This window comes from Protopterus annectens, chromosome 6.part0 (genome assembly GCF_019279795.1).
Source record: "Protopterus annectens isolate FY-2018-M chromosome 6.part0, PAN1.0, whole genome shotgun sequence".
Taxonomy (NCBI): Eukaryota; Metazoa; Chordata; order Ceratodontiformes; family Protopteridae; genus Protopterus; species Protopterus annectens.
Window position 1 is genome coordinate 857,262,354 of NC_056737.1, and position 22,901 is coordinate 857,285,254.

At 36.3% G+C, this 22,901-nt stretch overlaps 1 protein-coding gene across 1 annotated transcript in view; it reads right to left on the reverse strand.

Moving 5' to 3' along the window:
• Nucleotides 1–22,901, reverse strand: part of AMN (amnion associated transmembrane protein) — a 151,748-nt gene that overhangs the window by 45,322 nt on the left and 83,525 nt on the right. The window contains exon 7 of the mRNA XM_044073589.1: nt 7,537–7,645. Coding sequence (XP_043929524.1) covers nt 7,537–7,645 — 109 coding nt within the window. The remainder of the gene's footprint in view (nt 1–7,536; nt 7,646–22,901) is intronic.

Here is a 22,901-nt window from a genome sequence, read left to right on the forward strand (position 1 = left end):
AGTTTTTAGTTAGGTGGTTTCTGAGAAGTAGTTTAAAACTGACTTAGTTTGTAGTGCTAAGGATATTTTGGGGGATGGAGTTCCAGGCTTCTGAGATTTGGTAGGAATATAATGAGTCACCATAACTGGTATTGGATTTAATGACCTTTAGTAGGGATTTGTCTGTAGATCTTAGGGCTCTGAGATTAGAGTACGGTTGGATGAGACTGTGGAGATCTAGGCAGTTTTCGGGTTTGGTAATTATGGTATGTGTGGCTGTGATTTGATGGAGCAAGAGGAGGTTAGGTAGTTCAAGCCAGTTTAGTTGTTGAACTGTTGCACAGTGGTGGGATCTATATGAGGAATTAGTGGCTAATTTAACAATTTTGTAATAGCATGCCTCCAGCCTGGCTAGGTCAGCTTTTTTTAGATTAGTATAGATTGGAGAGGCATATAATAAGAGAAGGTAGGGTCTAGCAATGGCTTGCTTGGATGAGTTGGTTAGGAACTGCCTGACTCTATATAGTGAGCCAAGTCTGAAATGGGTCCTTTTAATGACTAGTGCAACATGCTTGTCATACCTCAGGTTGTTATCAATAGTGATACCTAGTAGTTTGGTTTGAGGAATGGGTTATAGTTTGGTCTTACTGGCTGAGTAAATAATGAAAGCTGTTGTTAGGTTGATGGGCTTTTTATTGGCAAATAGAATTAGTTTGGTTTTGTTGAGGTTTAGTATTAGTTTTTGTATAGAAAGGTAGGATTCTATGCCTTTTTTTCAACAAGTTGTGAGACGGAAGGAGCAGCACAGATTAGGGTTGAGTCGTTTGCATATTGGATTGTGGTAGCCAGGTTGGTTGCTGTGGGTAGTTTATTGGTGAATATTGTAAAGAGAAGTATGACCTAAGATTATTCCTTGTGGGATGCTAACAGAGACTGGCAAGTGTGAGGATAGTTCATTTTGCCATTTTACAGCTTATTGCCAATTGGTGAGATAGTTGTGAAACCACGAGAAAGCAGATTGAGATAAATTTAATAATGCTAACTCATTGAGTAGTTTGATGTGAATCTCTGTTGAATGCTTTGGACATATCTAAGAAGATGGAGACAACTTGTTGCCCATCATTTTTAGATGGTTTACAGTGTTAGTGAAAATTATTAGGGCTGCTGTAGTGCTGCGCTTAGGTCTAAAGCCATGCTGAGATTTATTTAGCAGATTGTTACAGGTAAGGCAGTCCATAATCTGGGTGTGGATACATTTTTTGAGGATTTTAGACAAAGGGGAGAGAATGGCAATTGGTCTATATCTGGAAAATTCTGTTAAGACTCCTCCTTTGTGTAAAGGTATGATGTAGGATGATTTCCATACTTTAGGTATGTACCGTTCTCTGACTGATCTGTTGATTACTATAGAGACAGGATAGGCTATGGTGTCAGCTTCTATCTTGAGATACGCGTTAGGGAGTTGATCAATTGCGAGGGTTGTGGGTTTTAGTTTCTGCAATAGTTTCTGATAGTAGATGTTTGAATGGGTTGAGAGAAGGGAATGGTAGATGCTGAGGATGGCAGTGGAATCAATGGATGGGTATCTTTTTTTTTTTTAATAGAGATAGAATTGAGCTGGTGAAGAAGGTGTTGAATTCTGCGGCTGTCTTTGGTGTTGGTGGTGGCGGGGATTGGAGTTAAAGACTGACCAGAGTGAAGACTTTTTTTATATTGGTCCAGAATTTTGGGGGATTATTTTTGATATGTATGTTATGTTTGAGTATAGTAGTTTTTTTCTCTTTTTTTATTTGGGATTTGAATTTGATTCTAAGGTGATGGTAAATTTCGAAGGAGGTTTGTTTTTTGTTAGTCTGGTAGAAGCACCATGCTTTATATACCTGTCCTTGAGTAATTGTTTGGTTTCCTTGGACATCCATGCAGTGTGGTTGGATTTAGTTCAAACCTTTCTAATAGGAGCTAGGGTGTTTAGGATTTCAAGGAATTTAGTATTAAAGTATTCCACAGTGGAGTCAAAGTGGAGGTGAGATAGTGGAGAACAGTCACAGTGCTGCAGTAGAGATTTAAGGTGGTTGCAGAAAAGTGTTTGTAGCTTCTAATCTGTCTATATAAAGTGGGTTTGGGGAGTTTTATTTTGTCTAAGTAGAAATGTAGGTAAGTGGTCACCTAGGCTGTCTGGGAGACAACCTGAGTGATAGACTAGAGAGATTTTATTGGTTAAAGCTCAGTTAAGAATTTACTATGCCCATGCATTTATCTGTGCTGGTAAGTGAGCTTATTATTTGTGTGTATCCATAGAGATTTGTGAGATTAGTTGGGATGTCAGAGGAGCAAGTAAGCCAATCTGTATTAAAGTCTCCCTTAATTAAGGTCTCCTGTTTAAATGTGGAAGATGACCAGGAGAGTAGGCTTTCGATTCTGGAGAGGTTATTGCTGGGAGGGATGTAGACTCAGCTTAGAATTAAGTGTTTATTTGGGTTGATTTTGAGTGAACAAGTTAGTATTTCACTGTTATTTGGGGTTGGGGGGTCAGATTGGATTCTTTGGAGTTTTACATTGTCTGAATAGGATTGCTACACTTCCACCACTTTTTTGTTCTAACTAGTCTGTGAATATTATATCCAGGGAAGGATTTCATTGTCATTTATATGGGGCTTTAACCAGGTTTCTGTTAAGATAGCTTTGTTGGGTGAGTATAGGATGATGGATGCGTGTAGTTCATGGATTTTGTTTAAGAGGCTTCTTATGTTCATGTTGATGATAGTGTTATGTCTTAAGGAAGTGATGTGGGGAGGGAGAATTTTTTTTGTTATTTGTACTGTCTGTTGTATTGAATTTGGGACTGGGGTTTGGGTGGATATGTCCATTTAAGTTCAATTGTGTTTTTTTGTGGCTGAGTAGGTGGGGAGGTATAAATGTCATCTTGATACTTTTTTGTGAGAAGTGTGAGAGGTGTGGGGTAGGGAGGTATTTATATGAAATACATTGTGTGATGGATACATTAAAGTGACTGATAGCAATGGGAATATTGTGAGTGGAGGTATGGTCTGGAAAGGAGAAAGGATAGGTGGGTGATTTATTGTTTGGTATTATATGTTTGTGGTATGAAGTAATGTGGAGAAGGGTTGTGAGTATGAGGATGAAAGAATACATGAATATATGTTTTATGTTGGCATTTTATTCATGTAGAATTGGGGTAATAATATAATATTTTTTTTAGTCTAAGTTATTTTGGTAGAATTTAGTTTTCACTTGGTTGCGAAGGCAGGGAAGTATAAAGGATGGTAGTGGGTTGGATGGTTGATTATTGTGTGTTAGATGTGGGAGGGATTGAGGTGGGAGATTGGCTGATTGGATATGGGGGTGTGATGAGGTTAAAATAAATATAGATGAAATTAGATGGGTGGAAATTGGGGCTAGGATAGGACAGCTGAGTGAGTCTGAGTGAAGCAAGGATGAACAAAGCAGGGAGAACCAGAAATAGAGAAATGGGAGTGGAGGGCGTGAGCTACAAAAAACTATCTGTTTGAACTTCCACAGTAGGGGTTTTTGGAAGACGTCAGCTTGCAGCAAGTACTGAGTTACTGATGACTGTCGGTGTAGATTATGAAAATATAATGGTTATACTATGTTTTGGTGATTCCTAAAAGATGAAGGACTAGTTTCAGTGAAAAATTGATTATTGCTGATTGCTGATGCATACTACAAAAATGTAACATTTTTCTTACTTGTTTTACATTGTATTAATGGGCACAGCATAGCACTAGTAGAGTGCCACCGTGTGGAAGCTGACATGGTTTGGTATATGTAGACAGTAAAATTGTCAATGTGGGATGTGGGGGACTTAAGTAATTAAACATGTATACAGACAGCTATGAAAATGATGAAATATTTGCCATGTTCCATCAAAAATGCAAACATGGAGCGAGGTGGTATTGTCTTAGGAGGCCTGTGCCATCAGTGGTTGTCAGATAAGAAAATAATAAAATAACAGAAGGAGAAGTTGCATTAGATAAATATATCTAAAGATATAATGTTTAGTTTTAGCTACAATTTATTAAGGTTAGCAAAATTATAATACTAATATTAGTACCTCATGAATGGTGGGACCTGCATTAGGGAACAAGATAACATCTGCAGGCTGACATAATCTGGTAGGCTTACACAGTGAAGCAATCATGGCTGGAAGTACGGGGTTGGAATTTTTGAAGAGTGCTTGGAAAAAGTTGTAAAAAATATGAAATACTATCATGACAGTAGTTACCAAAAAAAATAGAGTAAAACATGGCAGGTAACATGAAGACATCTACTGATAAAGAGTTTATTTGGGCCACAAGTTATTAATATTCTTTTTCCAAGTACTTTTCTCCATGTGCTTGACAACTGTCAAAACATCCCCAATTAGACTCAAGCCCATTTATTTACTATGGGTGCAGGGTATCACCTTTTGTCGACAGTCTAGGGTGAGTGCTGTCTTGAGTGGCTGTCATTTAGGAAAAGAAAAGAAAGTTTGATGCTCTTGCCATCATCCCAGCAAAGACTGCTTTTTTTATGAATGGCCTAACCTCTCTCCTCCCCTTTGATGGTGATATGTGCACCTGCATCACCATAGAGGGCACCTCTGCACCTCCAACAGCTTGTGCCATGCTCCCATATGTGTGGTTGTCAAGGGCTGCTGTCAGTGGGTTGGGTGATCATACCCACATTGCTGCAGCACCATTCCCCACCTGTGTGATATCATTACCAACTTCCAGTGGGGATTGTGTCTATGAGCAGTGGCTAAGACCAGCTGAGGCCCATCACTCCCCCAGGATGGACAAGTCCATTCTCTCCTGCCATACTGTGAAGTTACTGAGCCACTAATCAAATCTGGGTCAGCTAGGTCATAAACAGGGTTTTATTGCTCTACACCATCAGTTTGGGTGATACAAATTATAAATGCTAGCAATAGTACATTTTTAAGGCTAATATTGTAGAAATGCTATGCTGTGCAAGGAAGCAATATGTGACCAACACATGATAATATTATTGGAGCAAGGCAGCCTCTATAAGATAAAATAAGGTACATGTGCATAGTCATGCTATCACCTTATCATAATGTACCACCTTTAAATTGTTAAAAACTTATTGCTGGACAAGTTACCAAAAAAGTAGGAGTATTAACAATGTTTTCATTAATAATTGAACAATAGAGTATGATAATGTCATGTTTTTGGGACAGTGCATGTATGTGTGTTATAAAAATGATATTAAACACGCTTGGGTAAGAGGAACAAAGCCAGATATACAACTGTATGCTTGAAGCACAAAGTATTTATATTAGCATTATTCTCATAAATGGTAGGCCGTGCATTATGGAGCAGGGTGCCATCTGCATGCTGACAGAAAATAGTATTGCTCTGCAATGAACTTCACCATAGGAGGTACAGGGCTTGATTTTGTGAAGAGTGTTTGCAAAAGGCTATGCAAATATGAAATATTTTGCATATTTAAATTATTAAAGCCAAAACATAGAGTTTGATACTTTCAGGTTAGGAAGCAGAGGAAAGTATTGGTTGTTAGAAAAATATTGCTAAGCACAGTTAGGTCAGAGAAACACAGTCAGAATGTAGAACTATGTCTTTGATGTATTAACACTGACGTTATTTTCATATTTAAACTAATATCTCTTAAACAGTAAGGTGACATTTGCAATCTGTCAGGACACAGTAGGTCTCCACAGTGGGATGTACAGGGCTTGAGTTAGTGAAAGTTTTTTTAATAGAAGGTTATAAGATTATGAAATAGTTTCCTTAAATCAGAAATGGAGTGTGACACTGTCATGTTGGGGTGCCTATGCAAGCAGTGGGTATTAGTAAGCAAATTATGATAAATACAGTTATGCAGGAGAAACACAGCAAAATAAATGTAATAATTATTCGAGGTGCACTGTAATAATGTTACCACTGCTCTAATACCCACACTATTATTACTGAAAATTCAATTGTGGGTTAGGAAGTAAGGTAGTGTCTACATGCTGATAAGATTACAATAGGGTCCCTTTTAAATTTCTGCAAGTCTTTTGGGTTTCTAATACCATGACAGGAATGGACCCCATTCCTAAGTCAAAGTACGATTAAAGTTCATGAAATTAGTATTGTTTCAATGTTTGTGCTCTTCGCAGCGCCCACAATGTGCCCAGTAAGTGAAAGCATCACAGTGGATATACAGGGCTTGAGCTAATGGAAGTGTTTGCAACTGATTATGAGAGTTATGAATCCTTTTTCATATTAATAAAACAAAAAGGACCATGATAGTACTGTTATGCTGGAGAAAGGATATGTGCAAATAGTGGGTGTTAGAAGAAAAATAATATTAAATACACTATGTTAATTCAAATGCAGACACAGATATAACTGTTTAAGACACACTGTATTAATATTAAGACATTTCTAATACAGAACCACATATCTCGTGAGTAACATGGTGTGCATGACATACTAAGGTGCCATCTGAAAACTGGCATGATTTGCAAGGTATGCTCAGTGAAACAGTTCATATGGGATTGCAGTTGTTAAATAGTTTTTGCAAAAGCTAAGAAAAGTATGACACTTTCCATATTTATACTAATTATGTAGAACCGAGTATGATGCTGCCATGTTGGGGGTGGCATATGCAATTCATGGGTATCGGTGAAAATTGACACTAAACATGTGACATGTAAATGCTTGTTTGGTAAAGCAGTTATGAACATTACCTGCTTTTTCTTTTTGGCATCAGTAGTGTAAAAGATGTGTAGCTTACAGACAAACGCTGTTATCTTATGGACAGCATTGAGGCTGGGTCTACAGACGGAGGTTGCATATTACACAGAGCATTAAGGATGCTTGCCATCTAACACGTACTGTTTTGTGGATTAATGTTGATCTTTCAAAATATTGTGAAAATGTATGTATAACCTACATTTATTGTGCAATATCACAAACCAACAGGATGTTACCCAGTCTTGCGACACACCATTGGAAAGCTCTTCAAAATCTGAGCAATTGCCCGACTGAACCATTTTGTTTGTCTTTCATGCTTATAGAAATATAACTCTTTGTTTGACTATAGTACTACTATTTTTGACAAGTAAAATATAATCTTTCTCTCTTTTGTAAATTTGCAATATAAATTCAGTTTCACCAGAGACATTTTTGACAATAAAATCAATGTGTAGACGATTGTCTAATGAACAACTTTGCATGCTACGTTTTTTGTAACACACTGTTTGTGAGATATTGCAGATCATATGAGGTGTGCTCTTAACTCAGGATTTGAGAGAAAAATCTGAGGAAAAAAGTGGTTTCCTGGCTTAATATACTTCGAGAAGCAAGGGGATTAATTAGTTTCCTGCTGCTCAGGAATGAAGAAGTTAAATGATTGCATGTTGGTTTGCTATCTATAGCTTTAACTATGTGAAATGTGTGCTTTTTATAAGAAGCAAATAATTATAATAAATATCTATAATTCTTCCTACTGTTATATAACATATTTTTTCATTATGATGACATATATAACGGTCTGTGATGAACTTACCACATACTCCACAACAATGCCCCACTGGTGTCAACGGATTTTTACAAGACACTTTTGGACATTTATTACCAGTGTGCTGGTTCAAGGCTGAGCATATTCTGTCAAAATTCTAAAACAGAGAAAAACACGAAAATGTCTAACTCTGTTATGATTCCAGCATTAATTATTTTAGTATCATTATGTAAAATTGACCACTTGAGCTACAATATCTCTAAACACAATAAACAGTAGACATTTCAAAAGTTTATCATTTTGCTGTTATTGAAATAATCTTCATATGGATTAGTAAATGACCATAAATGTTAATACACTGACAGATGTTATTTCCATGACATATCATAGCACAACACACCATCCATAATTATTTCCTTTTATTGCTGTAGTGTCTCATATTGCTCGGATCACCTCAGCTCATAATCATAGCTGCTGTAATATAACAGTGTGAGTTGTCAGTTTCTCATGCCTCTGTTCCTGTATTCCCCAAAATACAAGATCTTACTCCTTATACATACTTATTTAGAAGAGTGATTTTTCAGCGCTCTGGAGAAAGAATGAAACAGGCTTTAAACTGTTTTTTGGTGACTGCCGTTTCTCTATAGCTTTGGAGTTAGATTAACGAAGTAAAAAAAAAAACTTATTTGTTATGTTGCTTTTTCTCATAATGTCATAAGCTTGAGTACATGTGTTCTGAGTTTGTGTACCCAAGCACACGCAGTATGGGCTTTTTTTAACAAGCTTTTGTAATGCAAGCTTGGAAGCTTGGATGAGTATCTGAGGAAATGCAGTTGAACTATTTAAAACGGAACACCTTATATTTTTTTGATAAAATATCAGTTTTTAAGTTAGGTCCTGGTATGTTATTTTTGTCCTTCATATGATCAAAGGAGATTCACAACAACTGAGTTTTGTGACCGTTTACACCTTGATAGTACCTTCTCTTAAACTGCTTCTCTTGAGGACACGGTATGGTCTAAGGGTGGAAACTGGCAAGGCGTAAATGGTTGGAAGGCTTAGTCATCTTTAATCTTTGAGTCTTTATAGCTTTGTCCTAACTTCTGAGGCAATGCAATGCTAATTGTATTTAATGAATTTACTGTTTTGCCCCATTTTACTAAAATGGATTTTCGTTCAATTTAAAAAAAATCAGTCTTGTTTCTTGAACCATTCTTTACTGGGACTACTATAGATGATTAAGCATTTTGATAAGAATGAAGTTTGTATATATTTCTCAAAGCCTGCTCAGAAAAGTAATTGCCATTTTTAGCACGGGTTTTCAGTTCATGTATTCTTAATGGTTGCAAAATTACGTTTTAAATTTGAAAGAGCAGCAAATAACTTTACCATAGACACATTCTTATTCACATTTCCTGCGAGACAAACATGTTCAACATTTGGGAATTCCTTTCAGAAAATCACCAAAAAATCTTCTGGAATCTACCATGCTAGACCATATGATATACAAACAACTATACCTGCAGAAGAAGTCTGAAGTCTGTTGTGGCTGCAAATAGGTTGAGGCTATAACACCTGTCCTCAACCCCCCCCCCCCCAACTGCATATATCTCAAGCATTTTTGAATCATACCACAGGTTTGCATCCTTTTATGGTCTCTGGAAGGTCATTCCATATAAACATCAACCTTCCTGTGACCAAGAACTTCCACATATCTGTTTTAAGCTCTGGTCCTTTGATCTGCCACTCCTCCCTTTTGTAGTGATATCCTTTCTAATGAATTATTCTCCTTTACTATGGCCTCTCATCATTACTTGAATCTATTTATCATGTCTTCCTTTCTCTCTTTTCATCTAGCACATACATGTATCTCTGCACTGCATTACCTAACAATTCTTTACTGTAGCCTCTGTTCATAAACATTTATCTAACTTCATACATTCTTGCCTTAAAATGCTCATTTGAAGTAGTTAATCTGGATAAATGGACTACTTGATTTTTTGACACATTTTTCTTGACGTAGTGTGGATGATGATTGTCAAAATGCGTATAAGCATTAAAGAATGTGAATTTTGTATGTATCACTGAGACAAATATGTCATTTTGCCTGGTGATATCTATGAGAACAATCTGATACTAAATACTTTCTGGAAACAAAATATGTTAGAAAAAAAAACAGTACTCCTGTTTGCTACAGTTTCTACAAATATTTCATTGTTATATTGAGGTTCAGAAAATGCATGCTAACACAAACACTGTTACTCTAGCAACTCTGAAAGTTTATAACAGCAATATTTAAAATCTATTTTATCCCTCCAGTATTTTAGATGTTGTCCAGATTTCTTGAACTAAGAAGCTGAGAGGTACGCATGCTGCCCTCCCCCCGAAAAAAATCAATTTAATGTAAAGCCAGATATTTCTACCACCTAATGCTGCAGACATGTTTCCCCAAATAGGCAATCTAATTAAATATTTAAATCACAGTTTTTGCTGTGGTCTCCATTGGTATTGGTATTGCCAAAAACTGTTAAATATAAACACTTCTTTTGGACAAATGTAAAAGAATGATAGCTTCCCATTTAGAGACCATTTTATGTAGGTTTAATTTACAACTTGATGCATATTTAGTTTATCTCCTCTGCCTTTGAAGTGTTCATTGGATACTCATTTTGTATTAGAATATATAGTAATATGCTGGGCAAAGTGTTGCTTTCCCCTGGTCACATGTTTGCTCTTGAGGCAAACTTTGGAGAATCCAGTCAAAGCACAGAATCACTTCATTAGTTAAACCAATAACCTCCCCCCAGCTAGTTTAGCTAGTTTAGCATTCTGACAAATCCACATGCTGCACCATGGCTTTTATAAGAGGTCTGAAATGAAGTGCGAAGCTCTTGTATAACAAATAGTCATTATTGGGTTGAATGCTCAGGATAATCATGTCACTCCATGTTCTCAACTTCATCTGTCTGTCTGTCTGTCTGTCATATCATCTCATGATGATTAAGAAGTTGGTTGAGGTGATCAGAAGGCAGATCTCTTGGCATCTGACAAAACAGAAAATCCAGAATAGCTTTTAAATTTTCTTCACCTGCTATAATATGCAAAATATACAAAGATTGTTTGATGACAATATAAGTGGATCATTGGAGTACAGTCCTACATATCTTGGAACATCGTTAAAATCTTAAATCAGATTGCACTCCAATGGTCCACGTCTATTGTCATCAAACAATCTTTGTAAATTTTCCATATTATAGCAGGTGAAGAAAACTTCAAAGCTATTCTGGATTTATGGACAGACAAATGTATATATGCATACATATTACTGATGACACAGAAAAATATCTTTAATCAACACACATCTCTGCCATGCATCAGATTTTCTTCCTTTCTTTAACTTATATACTAAGAAGAATCAGTTGCTGGTTCCAGTATGCTTAATAGCATCAGGCAGATACAGTTAAGGAATTATAGTCTTGGTCTGTCTCTTTTTTTTGTCTGACTCCCTGTTACCCATCCACCTCCCCTCTCACAATTAATTATCCTTTCATTCCTGATGCACTCTAAAAATATAATTGCTTTGAGACTAACATCTGGCTCGGGATGGAATGCACAAATCAGCACATCCTGTACCAAAAACTTAGGAATTAGGAGTGTGATGCCTACTCAGAAAACAAATACTATTCCAGAACCATTAAAAGAAATCTAACTTCAATAAGGGAGCCGCTGTCTAGTATTTAATTTTACACTAGAAAGAGAAAAGTAGTTACACATATTTCCCTTCTCTATTAAGGAATATCATGATGGGATATTAGTGAGACACAGATCAGCTTATCTCTCATATACTATGATTTAGGCACAGTACCATCATTTTGGCCATCAAAATAAGAAAAGGCTCCTCTTTTTTGACCCTGCCAGTGCTATGATTTTTAATGCTCAGAGGTTGAGAGGTATGCAAGTCAGGATATAATGCTAACACCTTTGTACGTCCCAGGGGTGGCTCCATAGAGCATAAGGCAGTCTGCTGTAGAGGCCCACAAAACAAATATGAGTGTATATATATATATATATATATATATATATATATATATATATATATATATATATATGTATATATAAGGTTCTATGTTGAATAATCGAAATTACATAACTTTGAACTCATATGGTCGGGACCATATGATCGAAGTTTTGTAATCTCGAACATTTAAAAAAAGAAAAACAAATTAAAACACATATACACCCCCCACACCCCCGATATTAAAATATGCTAACTCCAAGATCGCGCTACATAGAGGAAAAGGGAATATTCCCGTTCTGCACTGTATGGAGATCTCCATTTAAATGTTCAAAGTTTTACAACTTCGATCATATGGTTTCGGCCATATGAAATCTGAAGTTCTGAACTTCAGTCACTTAACTAGGACCCATACACACACACACACACACACACACATATATATATATATATATATATATATATATATATATATATGGGTCTACTTCATAAGATCGACAGACCATTTGATCGAAATTCATTTGGTCGACAACCAGTATTCAAGGCACTTAACAGGGATCTGCCCCCCTCCCCAATGTTGTGCAACCCTGGAGGTGATATATATATATATATATATATATATATATATATATATATATATATATATATATATATATATATATGTAGTAGGGGGTGTGTGGGGGGCACAGCCTCCCACCTATTTCTGTTTAAAACATGAAAATATAACTCCATGTTAAACAAAAATAGGTGGGGGTCTAGGACTACTCACTGAAAGCACATTTCACTAAAAGTCAAATGGCTGCGCATAAATCACTGAAAGCACAATTCACTGAAAATACAATTCACTGAAACACATTTCACTGAAAGTTATATATGGCCTTTTCCCCACTGTAGTGCGACCCTGGAGTTAGAATACATAGTATGGGGGGGTGGGGGCTGTGCCCCCCACATAGGTTGGATATATATTAAGTTTAGAAAAGAGTAATTTATTGAAATTGCAAGTATCCATGTGTATAGTTCAAAATATTTAAAATAGGTGGGGGACTAAACCCCCACACCCCTCTTACTATATATTCTAACTCCAGGGTCACACTACAATGGGGAAAAGGCCATATATTATTTTCAGTGAAATGTGTTTCAGTGAATTATGTTTTCCCTAAATTGAGCTTTCATCGAATTGTGCACAGTCAAATGTGTTTCAGACAAATGTGCTTTCAGTGAATAGTCCTAGACCCATATATATATATATATATATATATATAGATATAGATATATTTATATATATAAAATATAAAAGTAATAACAGATACAGGACCAGAGGCAGCAGCAAGTGTCAGCCAATACAAAGGTTTAATTTAAAAATTCACCACAAGTGCTTTCACTCTGACAACAATATTGGCTGACACTTGCTGCTGCCTGGACCATTTGTTTGGTTTATATATATATATATATATATATATATATATATATATATATATATATAATATGACAGAGTTTGTATAATGTAGGGGCAGGGAAGGAAGAGATGTATCATTAAAGCTGCCATTTTAATTTTAATCTATATTCAGCCACAAGCACTGCCATTTTTTGTGTCTGCATGTGTATGTGAGTGCTTGCATGTGTGACTGCATTCTCCCTCCTTTTGCACAGGTTCTTTATACCTTTATAATTTTCATACATTCCTTGTGAACCTGATCAGATAGATCCCCCTCTTTAGCACATGACAAGTGAATATCCACAGCTGTTGTCTTTTTGAAAGCTCTGATCACAAAGTGTCAAGGACTCCTGGTACATCCTGTTCTCTAAACCCTTTAGAGTCACACTTGGTTTCTGCCTCTAGTGATATCTACACTGTTAGAAGCCAAAAGTGTTCCATTGTCTAAAACGGAGGAAGCTTAAAGCCTAAGGCATTTCCCTTAGTTTATTCTCTTACAAGTACACCAAGTAATGAGAAATTACATAACATTCCAGTCAAGCTTACAGTTACAATTTTCTTTACTGAAAGCTTTTATAACAGCTATTTATACCGTACATGAAACAATTAAGAGCAAGGTTTTTCCAGATGTAGAGATCTGTCTGCTCTATTCATGAGGGGTAGTGAGCACTAAATTTCCAGATTCTGACCTCTAACACTTTCCTGAGAAATGAAAAAGACTCACACGACCTCCACTCAAGCTAGACATAACTTTTAAATACATTTAATTTTAAATACATTTAGTTTCTTGGAAATCAATATGTTAGCTGCAGTCATTTCATCTTCTTTGTGGTATAAATAGTCTTATGCATACTTGCATAAACCAGAATGTCTCTGAATGAGGACCCAGAACAATCTACTAAATGCATGCTTGGGTTTTTATTATAAATCATTTTGTGCATAGTTTCATTCTGTAATACCCACTTTATTCAATTCAGTGCCACGTGAAAGCCTAGACACTCAGTAAGCACAAGGAAGAGACATTACACCTAGGATAGGACAACAGACTATGACAAAATACACACACACACACACACACACACACACACACACACACACACACACACACACACACACACACACACACACACACACACACACACACACACACACACATAGACACACAAGTTCACCTCAGGATGCCTTTCAGAAGTGAAAGAAACCATATCACCTGACAAAATCCTGTATGGATACTGGAATGATATGTTGACTTCAAACAGAAGGCCTCCTAGGTAAGAATTGAACTAGAGAACCAGTCAATATGATGCATAAATTTTAAACTGTACCATGCACCATTCTGCACATTTCTATTTTCAGTTTTTGAAACTTTCCAAATTAGGGAAAGCACTACTCTGTATATCAGATGGGAGTTAAGACTGTTACATATGTATTTCAACCCAAGAACAACAAAGTCTAAAGAACATCTGGTTGCCTTTACCCAATATGCAGGGAAAGCCTTGTGACTTGGCAATGCATGTTATATAATGCTAGTTGATCACAATGCATTTCTCATTATTATAAAGACACATCAAGATATGGCTGCCATCATCCAAATGTGTTAAGAAAACCTTCTGATTTAACTGTCTAGCATATAATGGACTGTTTAGCACATAACATTTCTTGATATTATGAGGAAAGTAGTGAATAAACTCTGAACAAATTATAGCCTTTTCTGCCTGAAATGTCTTTGCATCTATGGTCTAAGGAAGATGGCATGCTCAGATATTCAGGCACACACTTTTTTGCTGTATGGCAATATTTTCACCAAGCAAAGCAGTTAAGATACACATCCAAGATCTGGATGAGTTTCAGCTTGGGAATGTTGGATGAAATTTTAACTCAAAACACAGATATCTAAATATTGATAAATGAAGCAACAACTACCTTAACTTTAATGAGCCTTTCTATTATTTCTTAAATGTATTCAGATCTTCACAGATACCCTCTGACTACTACTTCTATTATTAAGCTTAAGGATCACTTAGTAGGAGGCCTTCTAATGAGTTTATGATACAGGCACGTTTTTATTGGATCCTGCCCTCTAGTCTGTGTCTCAGGTCTTACATATCAGAGTTGTCAGTTGTTAGTAGCATTTAACTGTTTGACAAACATTCTGCTTATCTTACCTGCTAACTGAAATAATTCAAAAACAGACTGCCATCTCCAGTGGCATACAGGGATAAAGCTTTCACTAAGGCCTGGGTGACCTGAGTTTAACTATGGGTTCAGGCAATTGATGAACCTAGTAGGAGGGTATGTTGCATCGATCTTGGAGGGGAGCCAGCAGTACACTGCTACAATACTTCAGAGGATGAATGGTACTGCAGATTAGCAGCCTGAGTTAGGCATTAGACTAATCGAGCTATTGCTTTATGGTAGACTTTAAGCTAAGTATACAGAAGCATGTACTTATATGGAGAAGATATTTTGGATCTCCTTAGTGACACTGATTGCATGCCCCCCTCACCAAGGTTGAGGTCAGGCCCATTCAAAAAATGACCTCATAGCCAGGATTTCAGCAAGGCCACATGACACCTACATGCTGTCTGAATAATGGCCCCTAATGATCAACTCTCACCTCAACACTTTTTGAAATTCCTGATGTTGAGGAACAAATGGACCATGCCTGATTGTGACATACTTCATGGTTAGCAGGCATGGTGAAAAGTATACAGAAAGAAAAACAAAAACCAAAGATATTGCGAACCTGATCAGATAGATCCCCCTCTTTAGCACATGACAAGTGAATATCCACAGCTGTTGTCTTTTTGAAAGCTCTGATCTCAAAGTGTCAAGGACTCCTGGTACATCCTGTTCTCAAAACCCTTTAGAGTCGCACTTGGTTTCTGCCTCTCTAGTGATATCTACACTGTTAGAAGCCAAACGTGTTCCATTGTCTAAAACAGAGGAAGCTTAAAGCCTAAGGCATTTCCTTTAGTTTATTCTCTTACAAGTACACCAAGTAATGAGAAATTACATAGCATTCCAGTCAAGCTTACAGTTACAATTTTCTTTACTGAAAGCTTTTATAACAGCTATTTATACCGTACATGAAACAATTAAGAGCAAGGTTTTTCCAGATGTAGAGATCTGTCTGCTCTATTCATGAGGGGTAGTGAACACTAAATATCCAGATTCTGACCTCTAACACTTTCCTGAGAAATGAAAAAGACTCACACAACCTCCATTTAAGCTAGACATAACTTTTAAATACATTTAATTTTTAAATACATTTAATTTCTTGGAAATCAATATGTTAGCTGCAGTCATTTCATCTTCTTTGTGGTATAAATAGTCTCTGAATGAGGACCCAGAACAATCTACTAAATGCATGCTTGGGTTTTTATTATAAATCATTTTGTGCATAGCTTCATTCTGTAATACCCACTTTATTCAATTCAGTGCCATGTGAAAGTCTAGACACTCAGTGAGCACAAGGAAGAGACATTACACCTAGGATAGGACAACAGACTATGACAAAATACACACACACACACACACACACACACACACACACACACACACACACACACACACACACACACACACACACACACACACACACACACACACACACACACACACACACACAAAAGTTCACCTCAGCATGCCTTTCAGAAGTGAAAGAAACCATATCACCTGACAAAATCCTGTATGGATACTGGAATGATATGTTGACTTCAAACAGAAGGCATCCTAGGTAAGAATTGAACTAGAGAACCAGACAATATGATGCATAAATTTTAAACTGTACCATGCACCATTCTGCACATTTCTATTTTCAGTTTCTGAAACTTTCCAATTTAGGGGAAGCACTACTCTGTATATCAGATGGGAGTTAAGATTGTTATGTATGTATTTCAACCCAAGAACAACAAAGTCTAAAGAACATCTGGTTGCCTTTACCCAATATGCAGAGAAAGCCTTGTGACTTGGCAATGCATATTATATAATGCTAGTTGATCACAATGCATTTCTCATTATTATAAAGACACATCAAGATATGGCTGCCATCATCCAAATGTGTTAAGAAAACCTTCTGATTTAACTGTCTAGCATATCATGGACTGTTTAGTACATAACATTTCTTGATATTATGAGGAAAGTAGTGAATAAACTCTGAACAAATTATAGCCTTTTCTGCCTGAAATGTCTTTGCATCTATGGTCTAAGGAAGATGGCATGCTCAGATATTCAGGCACACACTTTTTTGCTGTATGGCAATATTTTCACCAAGCAAAGCAGTTAAGATACACATCCAAGATCTGGATGAGTTTCAGCTTGGGAATGTTGGATGAAATTTTAACTCAAAACACAGATATCTAAATATTGATAAATGAAGCAACAACTACCTTAACTTTAATGAGCCTTTCTATTATTTCTTAAATGTATTCAGATCTTCACAGATACCCTCTGACTACTACTTCTATTATTAAGCTTAAGGATCACTTAGTAGAAGGCCTTCTAATGAGTTTATGATACAGGCACGTTTTTATTGGATCCTGCCCTCTAGTCTGTGTCTCAGGTCTTACATATCAGAGTTGTCAGTTGTTAGTAGCATTTAACTGTTTGACAAACATTCTGCTTATCTTACCTGCTAACTGAAATAATTCAAAAACAGACTGCCATCTCCAGTGGCATACAGGGATAAATCTTTCACTAAGGCCTGGGTGACCTGAGTTTAACTATGGGTTCAGGCAATTGATGAACCTAATAGGAGGGTATGGTTGCATCGATCTTGGAGGGGAGCCAGCAGTACACTGCTACAATACTTCGGAGGATGAATGGTACTGCAGATCAGCAGCCTGAGTTAGGCATTAGACTAATTGAGCTATTGCTTTATGGTAGACTTTAAGCTAAGTATACAGAAGCATGTACTTATATGGGGAAGATATTTTGGATCTCCTTAGTGACACTGATTGCATGCCCCCCTCACCAAGATTGAGGTCAGGCCCATTCAAAAAATGACCTCATAGCCAGGATTTCAGCAAGGCCACATGACACCTACATGCTGTCTGAATAATGGCCCCTAATGATCAACTCTCACCTCAACACTTTTTGAAATTCCTGATGTTGAGGAACAAATGGACCATGCCTGATTGTGATATACTTCATGGTTAGCAGGCATGGTGAAAAGTATATAGAAAGCAAAACAAAAAACAAATAAAATGAGAAACTTTGCAAAGGGACATAAAGTAGTACTTTGTATAAGAGACTGTTATGGGATGGGTGAAATGAAGGGTGATTAAAGAAGTACACTACAAAGAAGGGGAAGGGGTGATGACTTCAGGATCAGAGATGTTTCCTCCTATATTGTTATATTTGCAAGACAGAAGGAAGGCTGCTGATGACCAGTCATGGTAGATATCTGTGGTATTAATTCTGCCTCTCCTAAAGTCTGCTGGTGTGACATGGCAGATATGAGGAGTATTGGAATGATTAAATATAGTGAAAGCATCTGATTAAGAGGGCATATGATCCTGTGCCATAAAGCAGGAGGATAACCCCCTTCACAAAAGGTGCAGAAATAATTGTTCATTTCCCATGTTGTAAGCACTTTATGCACTGCCAGTAAAGGAAATGAAATATCATTATTGCCTCTGTCTTTATTGGCAAGTAAACAACACTGGACTTTTTCTCATACTTGTACATCAGGAAGTCTATATTCATGTACAGTAGTTCATTTCTACCTCATGCAATCCAGCACCAGATGAGAGATAAATACCTAAGTCTGATTGTGTGTTAAAATAAAGCGGTGGTCTGAGGAGAACCTGAGCAAAAGTAGCTGAAGCCAAAACTTAATTTATTTACAAAGCTGAGGCTTACAGACTCCATCTATTTACCTTATACCACACAATGAGACATGAAATTATTTTGTTCTGCATTCTGATATTTTAATGATAAATATTTGTTAGACTAGATTATAGCTGTACAGGCACACCATCAGGTGCATTCACTTGCTAACCTCTGCAGATCTGCCAGAGTTGATTAATGCCATTATGACCTAAGTCTTTAAAGGCTGTGATGTCTAATGCCATATGGGGAAGGCACTCAACACCTACAGACATTGTACAATGGAATAACTGAACTGTCCTGATTACATCATATGGGGCCTTGCTGTCTTCACTGGGCATCATTTAAAAGGGTCATTCAGTTCAATGTCTACTTGATGATTTAGACGGAGTATAGGCATACTGTTGAAAACATGGCTACCAGTAAGACTTTGTATGTCCAAACAAATAGTTTTCTCTTTCAGCCCATTCATAAGAAATTGCTGTGAAGATCCTAGTAATCTAGGGCAGTTCCACTACCCCTGCATGCACATATTATCTTTTTTTTCAGTTTCAACATGGCAAAACTCTATTTTGGCATGTATGGAATATCTGAATACTTGATATATTTAAAAAAGACCAAACTTTATTTTTTTAACATCAACATATCTTTAAACTGAAGCAAACTTATGATATTCAAGTGGAATTTAATGGTATGGTTATTACTCACAGCATTTTAGCTTATTGTTTATGGCATCACTCTCAAATGTGTCTGAATCTCATGCAGATTCAACATTTTGATCTGTCTTTCATAAAAAGTTGTTAGTTTTGTTTGAGACAAGGTAATGGTTTATAGTCAACAAGTAACAACATTCATTGAAGGCATAATAACATCTTGAACTTCACAAAATAGATGTTACTTATAGTCCTCTTATATTATAAATGTTGAAAGTCAGTAGTGTTAATATTGAAAAATTGTCTCTGACTTAGGAGCTTTGTCCCAGATTATTTTTGGTTCTTTTCCTGATTCCAGAGATAAGAAATTAAGTCCTATAGTTAATGGATTTGGCAGATGTTTGTTAAAAGTTTCTTAACACCACAGAGAGCACTTCCTTAGCATCAGTGAGCACCGTCCTATTTGTAATATATTACTCTTCCTTTTTGTAATATTGTTTTGTATCATTAAAATATGACATGGTTTCCCATTAGGATTGTTTCTGAGTATGTTTCTTTAGTTCGCACCCTGTTTAATATTGCTGCCTACTTTGTGGCAGCACAATGTGGCACAGTTAGAATAAGGGAGAAGCTGCAATTTGTGCATTATGAGAGTGGGAGAAGGCAATTATGATAGAGTAATTCATAAAATAGGAAATTATGTTGTTTTACTGTATGCTTGTTTGCTTATTGTTGTTCAACCATGGGTCCAAACAAACAGAGCTGCCATCACAGTGAAGCCTTAGGGAAAAAAAGCAGCAGTCATGCATGACCCTGTAATTACCCACAAAGAGTGAATGAATTTATGCATAGGAGCACAAAGGGAACTATATGACACTAAAAAAGCAGGAATTTAAAAAACATTTGCAGTGTCAGCCTAATACTGATCTTTGATACCTCATCATGCAAAAACAAGAACAACCATGTAATATGCATATTATACCAGTGAACACATATATGAGTAAATAATACTATCATATATAATAAACAGGATATTCTTCAACAGTAAACATGGTATTTTATTTGGTAACGTACAATAACAGAAGAAAAGGCATACAGACAAATTACAGCTGTAAGTATGAAACAACCATTTGCTAAGGTAAGTGTCATGCACTCAAGGCTAGCAAAAAAACAAATGCAGTTTGACTAAGTTGATAATCAGTAGACTTTTTTGAAAGAATAAGTGGGCTGAATTAGTTCCTCCCTCTTTGCATTACCAGCATACTATGACAATGTTCAGATAGAAGGGATTTGCAAAATCTATTAGAGAAAGATCAAATATATTTTTGCTTAGGCTATGTTATGTAGTCATCTTTTTTACAGTGTACTCTGTGTTTAATATTATCTCTATAAACTGCAACCTGTAAATACTCTGTCCATCGACGATGTTCTTTTTCAGCTTTCTATAGCTGTCCAAATATTTGCAGCATGAAAGGGTTCATCCTATATGAGCTGAAGTTGAATTTCTACTTAGCTAATATCTTATTCTTATTTTTATTAATATTCTTCTGTATTAGGCTTTGTAATAACTTTATTTAACTGTAACCATATTATGTCAATTATGAGCTTTACTCCTTGGGCCTCCACTGAAAATGGGATATTATACTAGTTAGACGTTCTCGGTAAACAAATGTCAAATAAAATAAATAAATAAAGGAGAGGAATAGGAGTGAAAGGTGCAGGGAGTACAACAGAAAAGTGTGGCGCCGAGGACAGGAGGATTGTGGGAGTAGGACGTTAGAATTATAAAGGATCCTGACACTATAAAGAAGCAGGGATGGTGAGTGCGACATGGAAGGAAGTGAACAAATATAGAAGGGCAAGTGTGACGTACAACAGGATATGAAAGAAAGAAAAAGAAAGAAAGAAAGAAAGAAAGAAAGTAAGAAAGAAAGAAAGAAAGAAAAAGGAGTGAAAACAGATGATAGCAGAAGGAGCAGAACATTTAATAGAAAGTGAGATACACAGAGTGGAAAACTAGAGAGATGATTATGATTATTTAGCTTGGTCATGTAACCCCAGAGTTACAAGATCAGCTACTGGTTAGGAGGGACTTGATAGTCAGTTTGAATCCTTGTTTGGAAATAAGTTCTAGTTTGTTCAAAAGGTGTTTTTCCACTGTTTAGCTATGTAGACATGATAGCCTGGGTCTCTTTATCTGATGGCAGATGGTTTGACTTGTACTATGGTGAAGAAAAGTGGCCTTGGAAGGGTATAATAAGCCAATGTCATAGATAATATTTGTCAGTTATTGTTATATAATACTTTATGACCAACTATAAATTATATTAACTTTAGGTACTTAGATAGTTCTAGTGATGTAAGTTTATTTAACATTTTATAGAGCTGATAGAAATTAAGTATATGAACAGTAAAGCATGCCATGCTATTATAGGCTAATTTAAATTTCTGTGTAGTGGTGACTGTGATCATTTTAATTAGCATGTGGCAAGCATACAGGACTTGGTAACAGGAAAGCATAAGCTATATGGATAGCCTGTCATATATAGTATGCCTAGTCTCTAGCTGATTCTTGTAATGACAGACTCGATATGATGGCCAAACCTTATATCTATATCTAAAATATCTCAAAAGGTTGATTTCAGACGTTTGGAGCTTAAGTAATCCATGGATGAAATAAACAAGTAGAAGCAAATGAAGAAAGAGTCTAATATATCCCCCAAATAACATGTTTTTTCTATTTTAGGACATTTAGCTATATATCCATGATGATCACCCACCTTGAAAAAAAAAGGACATCCATCCTGAAGCACTAACATAGGAAACACAGAATGAAGTAGCACTTAGTCACCAGCACATGGAGTTAACCTAAAAATACCACCATGTTTTCGCATATCATTCACAAAGATGTAAAACAGAAATGGGACAAACACAGAGACCTTGTGGAACATGCAGAGAGTCTGCTAAGAAACAGCTGAAAATTGATGGGCATCAAGTGCCTTTGATAGGTTAAGCAGTGAAGTAAAATAATACTATCACAGGTAGGTTCCATTCATATATTTCTGTTTATTTCAAGGAGAGATGCGTTAGTGTCATGATCTGAACATAATCTGTGTTAAGAATCAGATAATAAGAAAGGGGAGTTGATATCAAAGTAAACTATGGAAAGTACACAGTTTTCCATTATTTTAGAAAAAAGGAAATGAAAGGGCATTAGACAAGTGAAGGACCACATCTATATAAAACGATTAATATCTGAGCCGACTGATGCAGTTTTCCTTATGCAGCGATTTTTAGTACTTGGGAATATGTTCACAAGTTCATAAGGACAAAAGTTAAGTTAACTGAATTCTGGTCTTAAGGCTTTCAAGGAGATCAGACTCCCTGAAATTAGAATTGTAAACATCCTGTTCAACCCTATTATCTAAGTTTTAATTAAATGCTTTAAGATTTCCATAAAAGCACCAAGATAAAGACT